Raw genomic sequence first — 17,821 nt, 5'->3', positions numbered from 1 at the left:
TAATCAGTTCAGTTAGTTGAGTGAATCCTACAATTCGCCAATGATTTAGTACTACTTAATGAAAACTGGGTGGGTCTGGTCAGGTTGAGAGGATTATATTATTAACACTGATGAGCCTATCAAAAAAAATATTATTAACACTGATGATTAAATGATTTGGTGAGGAAGGGTTTTCCAGGTTGCAAATATGTTGAGGTTAGAAACTAAAGAGGGTGGTATTAATCCAGGTGAGGCAGTCCATAGCATTGAAAACCCGTTGAGTTTCATCAAAGTTGATCCATTAGGGCTTAAGCAGTAGGACAAGAAATGGTTCATGTACTTGGTACAAAGCTTTGTGGTGACCTCCACTAGTTGAGATTAAGGCTTTGTTGAGACTACTCAGGCAAAAAAATGAATTTTTCTTGCCCAAAAGGGTGAGACGCTAGAGTCCCTCACCTTGCCATTCTTACCATGTTGAAATCATGAATACAATTCTATTTTCTAAACAAACAACTATGTTAAATCAAAGCTTACATAGTATCAATTCTCTCTTATATCTCCTCTTCCCTTTTCTGCTAAAAATGGTTGCCTTGAAGTTTCTTCTCTACCCATGAAGGTGATAAAACTGGACTTATCTTGAACTCGATGTTTTCTGTCAACTGCTCGTTCACTTCTGAATCCTGCAAGTTCTTCTCAGTGGGGAACTTGACTCGCCATACCTTGAGAGTTTGATCTGAACTTACACTATAAACCAACAACCACATTACGATACTCTCCATTTCTAAAGCAGCAGCCAAGCATCTCACTGGCCCTTGATGTCTGTCAATGACCACAAGGCATGAGTGAAAATGGTTTTCGTCTCGTCTCCATATCTTTATGGTTGTGTCCTCTGAGCCAATGAGGAGTAATTCCATTACAGCCTCTAAGCAAAGAACTGCAAAATGATGACCCTGTAAAAATCCTCTATTGTTAAATCTGCCTGACATTCTCTCCTTCTCCCAGAAGTTTATAAGCCCATCTGATGAGCCAGAATAGAGGAAGCAAGTGTTTGATGATGAACTCAATGCCAATGCATTAACTGGTGAAGGTTGGAATTTGAGTGTTGTGGTGAGCATATGTGAGCCTTCTCCATAAACCCTTCTCCATATTTTCACTGTGCCATCAGAGGAGCAACTGAAAACACATCCATCTTGTTGGTTGATGACAATTGCATTAACATGACCTTTGTGAGCTAAGAATGAATCGACACATTGGTTTTCTGAGACCTTCCAAGCTTTAACAGTCCTGTCCCATGAACCTGTATATAGAAGCTTTTCGACATGGTTGTAAGCTAGGCAAGTGATGTAGTCCTTGTGTTGATGGCTATTCTTTCTTGAAAATAAGAAGAATGGGCTTCTTTGAGGTAAGGTAGTGATCTTCTTCGGATGAAAACCTTCTGTAATGGACACATCCCACACACGAATTTTGAAATCACTATGGGTGGTAAAGAGGACCTTCCCATAAGCCAGGATGGCTCGAACTTCACTAGCATTAGCCTTGATGTGTCCTATCTTGGTGCAGTAGGGTTGCTCCCATGCATGGATTCGGCAAGTCTCTGAGCCAGTGAAAATAACATCACCGGAAACTGCAATTGCGAAGATGTCACCTTCATGGCGGTGGAGCGAGGCTAAGCATTGATAAAGAAGTGAGTTGGGGGAAGACATGTGTATGGGAGAGAGCGTCCAAGGTGTCTCAGCGCTTGTAGTGCATAGTGGAATGGACATCACTGAAGCAGAGGATGCTCTAGCAGAAGCAAACTGAGAATTAGGTTCAGGTTCGTACACATTTTGATGGGCAGTAAAGCAGGCTCTACTAGGTAACCAAACACCATTCCTTTCTTCTTCCATCAAGCTCTGAAGTGTCCTTTTCCTATAGAATTCCATGGCAGATGAAAAGGGTAGAGACTGAAAGATGGAACCGAAGTGTTAAGCTTTATCTGCATGGTATTTAATTTGTAGATGAGCCTTTGCAGGGGGACCAGTTTAGGCTTTTAAGGGTATTCAAAGTTTCCCATATTAGGAACCCAGACCCTGTCAACCACACAATGACATTGCACAAGGGCTTTGCACTGCACAATAGTAAAATTTGGTGTAGAGATCCGGATATATATTCAGAGAGCACAGAGCACCACACCATGGACCACCACACCATGATGGAGGACTGCCATCAATTAACACAAAAACCAGAACAGTAGGTGACAATTGCCCAACCAACATCCTTTTGGTTGGATCTTATGACTTGATTTCAACAAATTAGTAACATGGAAGAAAACCCTTTCCCCAAAACCCTAGTAACAAACAATAATGGTGATATGTGCTTGAAAATTACGGTATATACATGGTTTTCTATTAGAAGTGTGCATTTCTGATGCCTGTTAGTCTTTTCTTCTTGCTTGAAGATGTCTATAACAAGCAAAACATCTTGGAAATTTTTATATGACAATGAACATGTTACCTGTTCTAGTTCTAATACTTGATAATCTGCGAATAACTAGTTTGCATGTGATATGAGAACATTTTTTATCTGTGAAAGAGCATGGTTGTTCTGGTAAGTTTTGCAATAGCTTCTTAGCAAGAAAGACCTGATAGGTGAAATTCTGTTAAGTTTAGGGCACATGAAGCATCTGTATTGGCTTGAACTCATTAGTCATTAGTACTATATTGCAATAAAGTTTGTGGAACTACCAAGAGAAATGCTACTCCGTAGTCAGAGTTTGAAGGCTGTACTATCACAGAAAAAGCTACTAGGTGAATTTAGTGGTTCAACCCAACAAGTACATCTATATTTTAAGTCTAGGCCAACATGGTTGAATTCTACTCAATTTTTATTGTTCTACTCCTCACCCCTACTGAAAATGGTTGGCTTGAATCTTCTTCTCTACCCATGAAGGAGATAAAACTGGACTCATCTTACACTCCTCAATCTCTGTCTGCTGATCATTTGTTACTACTAATTCCTCCATTGCTGCCTTCTCTGGTGTCAAAAGTTTAACTCGCCATACCTTGAAAGTTCGATCCAAGCTTGCACTATATACCAACAACCCCTCGATTTCCAAAGATGCAGCTAAGCACCTCACTGGCCCATGATGTCCATCCATAACTGCCAGACATGAATGAAAGCAATGCCCTTCCTCTCTTCTCCACACCCTTATAGTTGCATCCTCAGAACCGCTGAGGATTAATTCACGTATAGTTGCTAGACACAGGACGGCAAAATGATGACCTTGTAAGAACCCACAATGGTTGAATCGACCAGAAGTCTTTTCCTTATCCCAGAAGTTTATTAGGCCATCAGATGAGCCTGAATAGAGGAAACAAGAGCTGGGCGATGAGCTCAGTGCCAAGGTATTGACTGGTGAAAGCTGGAATTTCAGTGTCATGGTGAGGATATGTGAGCTTTCTCCATAAACCCTTCTCCATATTTTCACTGCACCATCAGAGGAGCAAGTGAAAACACACCCATCTTGTTGGTTGATCACAATTGCATTAATATGGCCCTCATGAGCCACAAATGAATCAACACATCGCTTCTCGAAGATGTTCCAAACCTTCACTGATTTATCCCATGATCCTGTGTACAAAAGCTTTTCTCCATCGTTGTAGGCCAGGCAAGAGATGTAGTCTTTGTGCTGGTGAGAGTTCTTCTTTGGAAACAAGAAGAATGGATTTCTGTGAGGTAAGGTAGTGATCTTCTTCGGTCGAAATTTCTCAGTAACTGAAACATCCCATACTCGGATTTTGCAGTCACCATGTGTTGTGAAGAGTATCCTTCCATGAGCCAAGATGGCTCGCACATCAGGAGAACTAGCCTTAATGTGACCAACTTCAGTGCAATCAGGCCTTTTCCATGTATGGATTCGGCTACTCTCGGAACCAGTAAAGATAAAATCCCTTGAAATAGCAATAGAAAAGACGTTACCTTCATATCGATGGAGTGAAGCTAAGCAGTGATAGAGAAGGGATGGGGAGGGAGATGCATGCATGGGGGAGAGCTTCCATGGAGTCTCGGGGCTCATGGGCGATAATGGGATCGATGTTGCCGAAGCCGAAGAAGCCTTAGGAGAAACAAAAGGGGATTCATGGGGTTCAGACACATTTTGATCAGTACTGAAAGAGAGGCTCCTGGTAAAATGCATGTTCCTCCTTTCTTCTTCAACGAAGTTCCAAAGGTTTCCTTTGCCATAGAACTCCATAGTAGATGAGCAAAAGGAATGGCAGATATGAATAGAATGTACACAGTTAAGAGTGAACAAGGGCTGACATATTTCTGCATATGTTTTGAATTTGTAGAGAAGGTGGTTGTATGCAGTGGGCCAGTTTCTGCCTTTACAGCATTGAAGGGTTCACCAAATCTAACAGTAAGAAATCAATTTTGGGGTGACAATCAGATGAGTTTGAGGAACAAAAAAAATGAAGGAAGAAATGAGATTTTCATAACCAAGATTTGACCCATAAAGCATTTCCTTACCAACACATGAACCAATAAACGTATGCTTTAAATGATGGTGCCATGGGGTCATTCCAATGGGCTTTTTATACATTCTAATTAACTTAGTGGGTATAATGTTGACCAGGATTTTGAATCATAAGAGAGATTTCAATGCAAAATCTGATTTTATTTAAGTTTTATATGACTGTTTCTGAATCAGATGAATCCACCACAACTGCCCCTAATTAGACTTGAAGACACTTGATGAGGTAACAACTCGATTTGACTGCTATCTCCTACCTCTCTTTTGCTTTATGCTTCCCAGCTACCTACCATAATAATCAAGCTTTTCTTGTCTGTTTCGGTGTGCATCCATCCTCTTTTAAGAGCACACTATTTCTTTCTACCCTCTTGTCAATGATTAAGAAAATGATACTCTAATTCACAATGCGTCTCTGTTAGAAAAGTGCTTTTGAAAATAGTTCCAAAAAATAGTTTGTAAAAATTATTTTCTAACTTTTTTATAAAACAAAAGTTTATTCCGGAATCTAAAATATTTTTAATATGTTTTTTTTTTGTTTTTAAAAACATTTTTAGGATCAATTTTATTTATACTACTTTATTTCTAATCATTTTTTATATTTATATAATTATTTTATAAACCAAATTTAAAAAAACAAGTAAAAATAACTAAAAACAATTAAAAGATGTTTTTCAAAAACATCTTATTTTTTATTTTTGAAAAATATAAATCTATTTTCAACACCAAAATTATTTATTTTCCCGTCTTTTTTTTTTTTTTTCCTTTCTTTTCTTCTTCGCAAGCTTAAAAGTTTTCTTGGTATCACTAATCCATGACATCACTTGGGCTTATCACCAGTACTGATAACATATCTGCATCTACCATTGCTCCAGAGACTCACCAAAATACCCAAACCACCCAGCAAGCCTAGAACCAACTCGTTGGTACACAATCAGTTCTTCCTCCATTACCAAACCTTCCCTCCTTGAATCAATCTCTTAATGTGAAGCTTGATGAAAATAACTATCTCATTTGGAAAAATCAGCTACTCAATGCCATCATTGCAAATTGATTGGAAGATTTTATTGATGGGTCTTGACCTTGTTCAACTAGATTTCTTGGTGCTCAAATGCAAACAATTAATCTAGACTTCACTACTTGGCATCACTTTAATAAGCTCATTATGAGCTAGATTTATGCCTCTTTGACTGAAAGGATGCTATCTCAAATTGTTGGCTATTCAACTGCTTTAGAGATTTGGAATACTCTCAACCAAATCTACTCTATCGCGTTCATGGCTTGTCTGACTAAGGTGGTGTTTGCTTTTTCACTTAATTCTAAATAGAACCTTAATACTTAATAGTGTTAAATATTATGTTGTTTGTGTTTGTAGTATTTTATTTTTATTAAATATTAAAAAGTAAAGAAAAATCAATATGTTATTTTTTCTATTTAGAAAAAGTTACATATTTTAGCTTTTTTTTTTAGTAAAAAGTTTATAATAAGTCATGAAAAAATAGAAAAACAAACAACCTAAATTTTGAAAATAAATTGCTTTCAGCAAAAAACCAAAAAAACAAACACCACCTAAGATTCGTACTAAGATATAAAACCTGAAGAAAGGGGGAATGACTGCTATGGAATATATTAAAAAAATTAAAGCATCTCTATAATACTCTTGCTACCATAGGTGAGCATGTTTCATACACAAACCTTCTTCTTTACCTGTTTGAGGGTGTTGACCCTACTTATAATCCATTTGTTACCTCATAATCAATTGACCTGATAAACCAAGCATAGAGGAGATACATAGTATGTTGCTTAGTTATGAGTTTAGGCTGGATTCACCAAATTCAGATGACTAATTGAGTTCTCTTCAAGCCAACTTGTCTCAACTCAACTTGAACAAAAAAAACTTTCAAACTTAATTCCTTATACCATGGACATGGTAAATTTCCTAACCAGAACAAATATTCACCAAACCAACCCAGTCTCCTTGGCAAAGCCTTAGGCAACTCCCTTTCATCCTATTGTGTACCTACCACTCAATCCACCCCAAACAAGTCTAAACCTTAAGGCCAAATATGTGGCAAACTTAGCCACATAGCTAACATTTGTTATCACAGGACAAATCTGAATTACCAACCAGCCCAACATCCCCCTAAAAACTTCAATACCTTCTCTTTTCCCTAAACTAAGGCCACTAAGGACACCAATCCTCTAATGTTCAACATGATGTCTGGCAACATTACTACAAATTTTGTGGTTGATAATAATTGGTACTTGGACTTGGGGGCAACTCATCATTTCACACCAGATTATTCCAAGTTGACTTCAGCAACACCATTCACAAGGTCAGATCAAGTGGCAGTTGGGGATGGTGAGAAATTTCAATTTCTCATGTTAGATATGTTGCTCTTCCAAATTCTTCACATTCTCTTCTACTTAATCACATATGTCACACACCTATCATTTCAAATAATCTTATCAGTGTGTCCAAATTGTGTAGAGACAATAAGGCCTTTGTTGAATTTCATCCTGATTATTTTCTTGTGAAGGATCAAGACACGCATAATATCCTCCTCCAAGGACACATTGATTGTGGCCTCTACAGAGTTTGCTCACTACCATCCTCCTCATGCTAATCCATCTCACTTTCTATCTCCAAAGCCCTCATCATTCAAACCAAAGATACAACATCTGGTATAAGTTTTTTTATATTTGTAATATTCAAAAACCAAGAGCTTCCAATTTCAATTTTTGTAATTCATGTATGTTTGCTAAGAGTCATAGTCTTCCTATTCATTTGTCTTAATCTTGGGCTGTAAGACCTTTTCCATTAATACTTATAAATCTTTGGGGTGCTTCACCTATTCCTTCCATTATTGGTGTTAAATACTTCTTATTATTCATTGATGATCATACCAAGTCTACTTGGCTTTACTTACTTAACACAAAAGATAAGGCTTCTTCCATGTTTCTTAAATTCCAAGCTATGATTCAAACTTAATTCAATGCTACAATCCAATCTGTTCAATCTAATGGCTTCTTCCATGTTTCTTAAATTCCAAGCTATGATTCAAACTTAATTCAATGCTACAATCCAATCTGTTCAATCTAATTGGGGTGAGGAATATATGCCTTTCTCCAAATTGCTTGAGTCTTAGGGTATCTTCCATAGAATTTCATGTCTATATACTTCACAACAAAATGGTAGGGTAGAAAGGAAAATTCGCCATGTGGTTGAAATGGGATTATCTCTCCTAGCTCATGCTCATATGCTTCTCAGTTGTTGGACCTTTTCTTTTCAAACTGCTTATTACCTTATCAATAGGCTGCTAACTCCAATTTTAGCTCACAAATCTCCCCACCTTCTTCTCTATCACACACCACCATCTTACTCACATCTCAAAATTTTTTATTGCTCTTATTTTCTTTTTTTACGACATTTCAATGATAACAAGCTGAAATTCCGGTCTCATGAATGTGTCTTCATTGGTTATATTTCATAACATAAAGGCTATCCATGTCTTGATCACATCTTGAGCAAAATTTATATTTCTAGGCCTGTTGTGTTCAATGAACTCTCTTTCCCTTTTTCTAATATTCAGTCTCTTTCTCCTTGTACAGCTTGTCCATCTTCTCCAATCATTATTCCTATTTTTCCTTCCTCTACTACTCATATTTCCCCTTCCATCTCAAACTTTACACCTACTTCCTCATTCTCTTCTTCTTCCTTTCCTTTCTTCTTTTCCATCTCTCCATATGTACCACATCCTAATCCACTTATTGCAACAACCTCTTTACACAATCTCTTCCTCCACCATCACAACCTTTTACCTTTTCAACTCCCTTGGTAGAGGACTTGCATATCCCTCCAAAGAAAGTAGCCACCAACTCACAATGATCACCCCATGGTGACACAATCTAAGTCTGGACTTTACAAGCCTAAGCTATTTTTGAACAATATTGTAGGACCTCAAGTTAAACCAACCAGGCCATTAAAAATGCTCAATGGCAACAAACTATGCAAGTTGAATATGATGTTTTGATTACGAATAAAACTTGGCACTTGGTTCCTTCCCTTGTTCATTGGAAAGTCAGTGGTTGCTAGTGGGTATACAAGCTTAAAGTGAAAGTTGATGATAGTATTGATTGATACAAAGCACGTTTGGTAGCTAAAGGCTATCACCAAATAGCTGGCTTAGATTTTTTTTGAAACCTTCAACCTGGCAATCAAGCCTGTTATGATTTGTGTGGTTCTCATCCTTACCATCTTTCAAGATTGGCTTGTCCAACAGTTAGATGTCCAAAATGCATTTCTACACGACAACCTTACCAAGGAAGTTTTTATGATGCAACCACCAAGTTTTGTTCATCTCAAATTCCCTAATCATGTGTGTAAATTGGAAAAAACACTCTATTGTCTCAAACAATCTCCCCATGCTTGGTTCACCAAACTTCGCCAAGCTCTTTCTCAATGAGGATTCACTAGTTCTCTTGCAGATTCTTTCATACTCATCTACAAGTCAAGTTTTGCTTTTCTTATAGTACTCATTTATGTCAATGATATCTTTGTCACAGATACTCATTCTGACTCTATTTCCCAGCTCATCCTTTCACTTGGTCATCACTTTGCAATTAAAGATTTGGGACCTCTTCATTATTTCTTAGGCATAGAGGTGCATTGTTTTGCTTCTAGTCTACATCTCAATCAGCATAAGTACATCACAGATCTTCTTACCTACACCTCCATAACTAATTCTAAGTCATTTCATTTCCTTATGGCTTCCAATTATGCTTAATTCATTCATGACGGGACTCTTCTTGTAGATGGCACTGCATACAAAAGTGTAGTTGGGGCTCTTTAGTACTACACATTAACAAGGCTTGACATTTCCTTTGTTATGAACAAAGCCTGCCAATTTATACATTCCCCTTTTGACGTTCATTAGCAAATTGTAAAACGCATTTTATGCTATCCGACAGAGACTTCTCGTTATGGCCTTTCAATCCAAGCCACTCCATATTACAATTTAACATGTTTTACTGATGTTGAATACGCTTCCAGCCCTGATGATCATCGAAGTACCAGCGACTACTATATGTTTATGGGCTCTAATCTCATCTCATGGACTTCTACAAAGCAAAAAGTTGTATCTCGCTCTACTGCTGAGTCTAAATACAAGGTTGTTGCAAGTAGTGTTGTTGAATTGAGTTGGGTTGGCCCTTTTTTTTCTAGAACTCAACATTGCCATCAACTGTATTCCTTATTTCTACTATGACAACATCAGTGCCAACTATATGATTGTCAATTCAATCTTTCATGGCCAAACGAAGCATATTAAGATTGACTTTCATTTTGTTCAAAAAAATGTGGTTCACAAAACTCTTGTTATGGGTTATGCTCCCTCTGTCAATCAGCTTGTTAATTATCTCACCAAAGCTCTTCCAGTTCAGTGATCTCTACGTTTTCGAAACAAACTCATAGTCATCACTAAGCTTCTGAGTCTGTGGGGAGGGGGCCTGATTTATTTAACTACATTCAGGTTTTGGTTGTTCTATCCTAATAGGGTCTTGTATACAGGCTGTTAGTCATATAATCTCTCTCTCTCTCTCTCTCTCTCTCTCTGACTTCTCTTTTGTTTAAAATTTTAATTTAGGGACTCATGGTTGTAGGAATTGAACCGGAAACCATGTGCCTCTTTCATACATTCCGGCATTGGTCCTTATCATGCCCTTAATTTCCACTGGGCCAAACCATTTCTTGACAATTATCTGACGAGCTCAATTCCCTGTTTGTGTCCGACTTCCACTGGGCCAGACCATTTCTTGACAATTATCTGACGAGCTCAGTTCCCTGTTTGGGTCCGCCTCCCTTCCTCTCCTGCATTTTCACTTATTTTCAACATCCATGCCAGCTATTGGCCGCCACGGACTTCTATTTTGTACATTATGCTGGTCTATGAATCATCTTGGAAACGCATGTGCACAGTAAGGGAGGAGGCCTTGTTTGGTTTTTTTTTTTTTCTCTTCAATTTTAATTAAACCTGTTGTACTTATTTGACTAAATTTGCTAAAATAATTCACAATTTCAAAGAAAAGTCCAATACGAAAATAAAAAATATATATTGATTTTAATACACAATCTACATTTTAATTTATGCATAGTTTTGACAAACAAGGTATACCATTTGGGATTGCTAAAATCATCATATACTTAATTTGGAACTTACAAATCCGATCTAAAAACAGGAGGCATGGTTACACCCTGAGCGATAATGGAAAGAGCCCCCCACCCTTTCTTGGGTGATTCCGGAAGCAACTGCAGGATTGCTCTGTAATATCAGTCAGTCTGTACTCAACTGTGGCAGAAACATGAACTACTCTGTCTTCTACCAGCCTTGGGTCTAACAATGTACAATACCCACTGAGGAAGGTGGCTAGTATTCATATGTTGACACTGTCAACATTGATGGCTGCTCCCGCCTGGATGATGTGAAGTTTCTTTGGCCCTATCCTCTAAAAGAACAAAGAAGTTGCGTGCCACCAATGCAGACCATAATTGTGATATTCAAAATTAGGCTAATAGCATAATCCTTCAATTTTGTCATGTGACTTTCTCATTGGGAAAATGTTAAGGTATAATAGTATTATATCATTGAATAAAATCTCTGAAAAATATCTAGATCGTTGAATATGTATGATGAGATTTAGATCGTTAAATAAAAAAAATGATTAAAATCAAAATATAAAAATATAAATAAATAAAATTAGGATGTAATGGACGAGACTTAAAAACGTGCATGTGATACCACTAATGTCTTTTTGATAAGTAAAAAATAATATATACGTGATCAATTGATTAATGGAGTCTTTTTGTAAATATAAAAAAAAGTACATTTTTGTACTATGATCAAAACCTTAGGGGTGTGGTTATACCCTTTCCATTAATTAAGGCCTTCACAGGCTTGTGACCAGTGACCACAAAATATTCACAACGGGGTGCAGATTTTCCAAGGTTTTGTCCTTGATCAATAGTTCTTCCAGGGAACAATGTATGGGGGGGGGGACAATGTAGCTATTCCATTCTTTTGGTTTTCAGCGACATGGACCAGTGTGATGGGCATCCCCACTAACCCAACTCTAAAAAAATTTGATATTTGCCTATTGAATGGACCATCCAGCCACTAAGCTTCTCATAGCTATTCACTACAACTTTTTGGTTCATCATCCCATAAGACAAAAGGATCCCATTAAACAATCAAATCCCGTTTTCTTTATTGAAAAGTCCTCCAAATTAAACCAGCAAACAGGCCAAAAGCCCTAAAGATTCCTCCCTAGCTGTCGCTCTCAGTCGGCTATCTTCCATATTTTAAGCAGGTAATGACCACCAAATTATCACAATTACATTAATAAAAGTCATAATCCCCATCAATTCTATCCACATATTATACTAATCCCGCAAAGTTTAGCCCATTCCCGGACATGGTCGGTGCAATTGGTGGCCCAGGGCTAGTCATGCCTCCATCACCTCCCTTTTTTTATATCATTTCCTTCTCAGAGGGCCCCATCAAACACCTTCTCTCGGCTGCTCACATGGACATTCATTGATGAGCTTCGCGACACTTCCATTAAAGCATGTTAGTGACAGCTAGGATTGCCAGAGAGAAACCGAATTGGATATGCATGGATATATTGAACATTTTCACATTCCTTTTTTCTTACTACAGTAACAAATATGTACGATAAGCCTTATAGCCTTATACAATAGCCATACGTCTTCTTCTATATATATGTGACCCTGAAAGGCTCTTGTGCTATCTCAGCCTTCTCCTATCCTCATCTCTTCATTCATCTTCAATAGTTGCTTCCAAAAAATGCCTAAAATAGCCTTCGGCCGCTTCGATGATTCCTTCAGTTTGGCCTCCTTCAAGGCCTACCTTGCTGAGTTCCACTCCACCATACTCTTCGTCTTTGCTGGAGTCGGTTCAGTCATGGCTTACAGTGAGCACTACTACTACTCTCATACACTATAAACATCTGTAAGGACTAGTCAATGATAAACTGGATCAGTATAATTGAGGGTTTCTTCTTTCTTTGGCAGACAAGTTGACATCAGACGCTGCTCTTGACCCGGCGGGGCTGGTGGCGGTTGCTGTTGCCCATGGTTTCGCTCTCTTTGTTGCAGTCGCTATTAGCGCCAACATCTCCGGTGGCCATGTTAACCCTGCGGTGACCTTCGGGCTGGTTGTTGGTGGTCAGATCACCATTCTCACTGGCATCTTGTACTGGATTGCCCAGCTTGTTGGCTCCATTCTTGCATGTTTCCTACTCAAACTTGTCACAGGAGGCTTGGTAAGTTTGGGGCTATGGTTAAAGCTCCTTCTTGAATTAGAAAGATTGTCCTTCCTGAACCCTATAGGTTCCTTGAGATTGGGTTTTGGTTGGTGAAGTTCAATGTAACCCTAATTATAAATGGCCTTTTTTTTTTCTTTTTTCTTTTTTTTTGTGGCAGACGACTCCCGTCCATAGTCTTGGAGCTGGGGTTGGAGTCATTGATGCTATTGTCTTCGAGATCGTGATCACTTTCGCTCTGGTCTACACCGTCTATGCAACGGCGGTTGACCCGAAGAAGGGCTCACTGGGCATCATTGCACCCATTGCCATAGGTCTTGTTGTAGGTGCAAACATCCTGGCTGCAGGCCCATTCTCCGGTGGATCAATGAACCCCGCCCGCTCCTTCGGCCCCGCCGTCGTCAGCGGCGACTTCAAGGACAACTGGATCTACTGGGTGGGACCCCTAATTGGAGGTGGCATGGGAGGATCTGTCTATGCAATTATGTACATGGGCTCTGATCATCAACCACTAGCGTCCAGCGAATTCTAAGCTGAGTTTTTTTCAGGAACTCAATTGTTTGTTGTTGTCTCAACCCATTTCCCTTTGAAATAAAAAGGAGGAAGAGCAAGTTGTGCTACTTCTTTCTTTTTGTACTTGTATTTTGTTCTTTGATCTTCTTCGATTCTCTCCCTTTTGGATTTGTAAAGCCCTTGCTTTGGTTCAAGCTGTGTAAAAGATGCAATTATGCATATGAATGAGGTTGGTGATGTGCAGCCACTTTGCTTTCTAGGTTTTTGTTTTTTTTCCCTTGTGGGTTTTGTTGTGGAGTGGAGTAGTGTGGCCCACCTATGTGCTAATAATGTAACCAACCTCCTTTGAACGTATGCCAATAATGGCTACAGGGAAGCCTAGTGGGGATTTAAAATAGAACAAATAAAATAAAAACTTATCATTTCAAAAGATGATTTTCAATTCACATTTGAAAATAGTTTCTAAATGATATATTTTAAAGAATTTTTCTTTCTTAAAGCAAGTGGTATCATACTACCATCCATGATGTATGGGCTAGGTTTGTTTGTATTGAGGGGAAAACATACTTTTCTAAGGTGGGAAAATTTCAATAATCAAAGGTGGCTATTGATTATTCAAAGGAGTGAGACCATTTGAAAATTAAAAATCCATACTAGAAGTAAGGAAAAAAAAAAGAAGAAGAAAGAAATAAAAAGAAAGAGGAAATGCACCATGTCACATCTAAAATGAATTGTTAACATCAAAATAAGATGAAAGATGTGTGTAGTGGAGCTTTTTTTTTTGCTTGATTATTAAGTTTGATTATGACTTATTATATAAGTTATAATAAACTTCTAGGAGAATTTTCTAATCAAGTATAAAAGTCTTTGCTCCAAATAGATCATCTTACAAGCCAATTGAAATGGAACCAAAAGATAATAATGCTATGTGATGGAATATAACCAAGTGCTTGTTTAGACTTTTTTACTGCAATCAGCTTAATTTATAATTTTGCAATATGTGTACATTTATTTAGATTAGGACACAAATATTTATAACAAAACTGTTCACTGAGACAAAGTTGAATCCTTTTGACATGGATTTTCTCTTCAAGTTCTTTTTCTTCCTTAAGTTGATTCTAGGAACAACGGTAGATATTGGAAGCCTTTGAATAGGGGTAGTTCTAAGGATGACAATGGGACAAGTTTAGTATGGGTTACCTTATCTCAACTTTGTCCCATTTATTTATATTTATTTCCATTATTATCAAAATAAAAAATAAATAAATGAGATGAGACGGGGTGAGGCAAGGTGAGTATAGGAAATTCTTGTACCCACCCTGCCCCGCCTTAGCCCACTTAAATTTTTTGAACTTTTTCAAAATTTTTATTTTTAAAATAAATATAATTTATAAATAAAAATATTGTAAATATTTACAATTTATTTTTTTTTATAAAAAATAATATTTTATTTATGTTTAAAAAGTTGAAAATGAAAAAAATCAATAAAATTAATTTTGTATTTAAAATTATATATAATTGAGGGATGTGACAAGACAAAGTCATATCGAACCCATCTTGAACTCATCCCAGGTTTTTAAAATTTTATTAAACTTACCTTAAACTCGTTTATCTTTATCCCAAACTCTTCTCATTGGAGACGGATCAGACATGTATTTGAAAAAACTCGTTCCATTACTATCATTGAGTAGCTCTCAAATTCAAACAACACGGGCTTATATAAATTCTTTGTTTCATTTCCATTTTTAACCTTCCATTCACCCTTCATATTTCCATTGCATGTCATGCTAAAATAAAAACTTAAAAAAAAAAAATCTCAAAGTTGTATTCCAAATTATATTAAATTTACATGATTAGAAAGAAAGAAGAAAAGAAAACTGTTGTCAAGTTTCCGAAGGCAATTCTTTTTCATAAGTCCATTCATGGGCTTTCCATTCGGGAAGTTGCTGGATCACCACCTGCATAAGACCCAAAAGGAGTAAGCAATTTGATTGGGCATGAACTAAGATTTGAGAAGTGGGCTTGAGTCTAATGACAAACCAGGCCTCTTGAGTCTGCCTTGCCCACTGTGGTTTGACAGGCAAGTCTCCAAGTTTTTGGGTTCTGCAAACAATAGCCCATTTAGCCAAACATAAGTCCTTTTAGATCACAAAAGAGCTTTTACTCCATAAAAACCTAATGCAACAAGGGTCTTATGATAGTAGTCTACATGTTCAACTGTTCTTGTTCACACTCTAAGCTTCAAGCTCTCATGCCAACCTATTAAGATAGCTTTGCTATCATTAAGTTAATATTAGTATTAGGGTAATTTATTATTAACCTTATCGACAAACAATACTAAGAGTTCGTTGGATAGTAATTTTAGAAAACGTTTTTAGTCTTTCTAACACTTAAAATTTTTTATCATTCAAGTATTAAAAATGCTAAAAAAATTTTCTAAAATCACTCCTAAACGCACTCTAATAAGACCCTATTTAGATTGACTTCTGAAAGTTTATCATTCAAGTTTATAGGAATTGTCAAAATAATTACCCTTTTGAGTTTTTCCTTCTCCTTGTCTGTCCGTGGGGTGAGGAGATCCTTCCCTTCAATAACCTATAAACAAGAAAAAGGAAAAGGGACCATGTGAAAAGAGGACCTAGGGTAACATACCCATCTCTAAATTTGAATGTAGGGTTTATATCATATGAAATAATGGTAATTCATAAATACCCACTACTGTATTTGCATAATTCCTCTAAAATAAATTCCAAAATTGCTTATAAATTCATAAAAATCACCTCCACAATGCAAGTCCCACAGGTTCCCCCTCCTCCACAATTTAACAGAGGCCTAGCCTGAAAACCAATGTACAACCAAACCACTTGGTACAAAAGCACACAAAATCATAATGGTACACACATACATATACCGTATATGAGTCAAGAATACGTACATACGGTCCGTATAAATCAATGTTAGAATCCAACATTATGTCCCTAAGTTTTTGGCCACCACATGCTGATCGGAAATGTACATCCGGGGTGCCATCAGGGAGCAACACTGACTGAAAACAAACCACAATTCATACTAAGTTGCCACTGCCTAAGGGCATATGTAAAACAAAATTCAAAAGAACTATCCGTTAAAATTCAAAACTTACATTGACAAATGCAAAGTTGACGGAAGGTGGTTCATCTGATGGGGTAGCCTGTGACTGGCTTTCTGGGATGGTCCCAATGGCCTTGATTTTGGGTCTAGAGGAGGAAGGAGGGTTGAAGGGTTTAAGGGTTTTGTGGGTTTTGGAGGTGAAGTTCTGGGTGAGTGAGAAAGAAGATAGGCCATATGAGTTGAGTTGAAGAGTACCCATTTGAAGAGAAGTGGAGGGAGGAGAGGGGGTGTGGATTGAGATTGTTTTGTAATGGTTAATTGGATATTTGCATTTGGGGTTGGAGGATGGCTTGTGTGGTGGTTCTTATATTTATCTTATCTGTTTGTGATGTGGGGGACCCTAAGGAGATAGGTCTTAACCGTTGATCAAGAGAATGGAAGGTGATGATTGGAAAGGGGAGAGAAGAAGTCAACAGGGCGGAAGGTAGTGATTGGAAAGGAGAGGGAAAAAGTCAACATAATGAAAGGTTGGGAATGGGAAAACAAATCGCTAGAAGAAGGGCTTGAACCTTCGACCTTGTGGTTAACAGCCACACGCTCTAGCCAACTGAGCTATTCCAGCTTTGTGGTGGCAGTGCTAATTGATTATTATTTATGATATATTAAATTATTTCACTCTATATTTTAAATTGATTTTACCTGCCGTCAATTTGGTGCAATTTCTTCTATTATTAAAATAAATTATTTTTTTATTTTATATATATTTATGACTGAAATAAACTCATCCAAAAAATAATAATAATAATACTCTTAGGCATAGCAACTTTTGAAAATAGCCTTAAAATCAATCCCTAAAGCCAACCAAAAAAATGATTGTTACTTTTGTTTTCATCACATAAATAAAAAAAGTTACTAAATCATAATTCAAGGATCATGTCAATATTCAACTATAATACAACCATGATGTTAGAATGATTTCATAAATATATAATTTACATATATTATTAAATTTATAAATAATTATGAGAAATTAAAAATATAGTATTTTAGTATTTATTTTTGATATCATGATAAGAATAAATATAAATATGTTAATATTTTTTATTAAATAGCATAAATTTTTATATTATAAAAGCCAAAATATAGTTTTGTTGCAACTTTTTTTACCTTTTTTATCCTTATTACTTTTAATATTTACCAAATGCTACAACACAATCTTAAAGCAATGTTCATTCATTGACCATTAAGAATGACATTTTTATAATTTCATCCTAATTTCATGCCCCTTTCCCCGCTTCAATCATAAACACCTATCTTCTCTCAACACCAATTACACTTCTTTTGACTAACCCTAAACCCCCAAAAAATGAGAAGATGGTCAAAAGATGAGGG

At 37.0% G+C, this 17,821-nt stretch overlaps 4 protein-coding genes and 1 non-coding gene across 5 annotated transcripts; 1 reads left to right on the top strand and 4 right to left on the bottom strand.

The window, feature by feature from the left end:
* Positions 1 to 405: 405 nt before the first annotated feature.
* LOC100244541 (protein JINGUBANG) lies at positions 406 to 1,900 on the bottom strand. Its single transcript, XM_002278957.4, has one exon. It carries the CDS (start codon positions 1,863 to 1,865, stop codon positions 555 to 557), a length of 1,311 nt encoding a protein of 436 aa, XP_002278993.2. The 5' UTR covers positions 1,866 to 1,900; the 3' UTR covers positions 406 to 554.
* A 746-nt stretch (positions 1,901 to 2,646) lies between these two features.
* On the bottom strand, positions 2,647 to 4,256 carry LOC100249690 (protein JINGUBANG). The gene has a single exon (XM_002278941.4). It carries the CDS (start codon positions 4,208 to 4,210, stop codon positions 2,864 to 2,866), a length of 1,347 nt encoding a protein of 448 aa, XP_002278977.1. The 5' UTR covers positions 4,211 to 4,256; the 3' UTR covers positions 2,647 to 2,863.
* An 8,072-nt stretch (positions 4,257 to 12,328) lies between these two features.
* On the top strand, positions 12,329 to 13,420 carry TIP2;1 (aquaporin TIP2;1). Its single transcript, NM_001281029.1, is given in 3 exon segments — positions 12,329 to 12,475; positions 12,576 to 12,826; positions 12,987 to 13,420. Coding segments are annotated over 3 exon segments (750 nt in total). The 5' UTR covers positions 12,329 to 12,348; the 3' UTR covers positions 13,359 to 13,420.
* Positions 13,421 to 15,054: 1,634 nt separating this feature from the next.
* LOC100241139 (photosynthetic NDH subunit of subcomplex B 3, chloroplastic) lies at positions 15,055 to 16,776 on the bottom strand. The gene is made up of 6 exons (XM_002284170.5): positions 16,482 to 16,776; positions 16,275 to 16,385; positions 16,120 to 16,176; positions 15,872 to 15,934; positions 15,380 to 15,442; positions 15,055 to 15,297 (listed from the first exon to the last, which is right to left on the bottom strand). Exons 1-6 carry the CDS (start codon positions 16,686 to 16,688, stop codon positions 15,223 to 15,225), a joined length of 576 nt encoding a protein of 191 aa, XP_002284206.1. The 5' UTR covers positions 16,689 to 16,776; the 3' UTR covers positions 15,055 to 15,222.
* A 201-nt stretch (positions 16,777 to 16,977) lies between these two features.
* Positions 16,978 to 17,051, bottom strand: TRNAN-GUU (transfer RNA asparagine (anticodon GUU)). Its single transcript has one exon. It is a non-coding gene; the product is annotated as a tRNA-Asn (tRNA).
* Between the last annotated feature and the right edge of the window lie 770 nt (positions 17,052 to 17,821).

Source organism: Vitis vinifera, chromosome 9 (assembly GCF_030704535.1).
Source record: "Vitis vinifera cultivar Pinot Noir 40024 chromosome 9, ASM3070453v1".
Classification (NCBI taxonomy): Eukaryota; Viridiplantae; Streptophyta; class Magnoliopsida; order Vitales; family Vitaceae; genus Vitis; species Vitis vinifera.
This window is presented reverse-complemented; position numbering and strand designations above follow the sequence as displayed.

Excerpts from the sequence above, each read along its gene's own strand:
- LOC100249690 (XM_002278941.4), bottom strand. The coding sequence starts at position 4,210 with ATGGAGTTCTATGGCAAAGGAAACCTTTGGAACTTCGTTGAAGAAGAA.
- LOC100244541 (XM_002278957.4), bottom strand. The coding sequence starts at position 1,865 with ATGGAAGAAGAAAGGAATGGTGTTTGGTTACCTAGTAGAGCCTGCTTT.
- LOC100241139 (XM_002284170.5), bottom strand. The coding sequence starts at position 16,688 with ATGGGTACTCTTCAACTCAACTCATATGGCCTATCTTCTTTCTCACTC. Across the intron at positions 16,177-16,274 it reads TTGATTTATACGGACCGTAT|GCTAGGCCTCTGTTAAATTG; the intron begins GTACGTATTCTT and ends ATTGGTTTTCAG. Across the intron at positions 15,935-16,119 it reads GTGGGACTTGCATTGTGGAG|GTTATTGAAGGGAAGGATCT; the intron begins GTGATTTTTATG and ends TCTTGTTTATAG.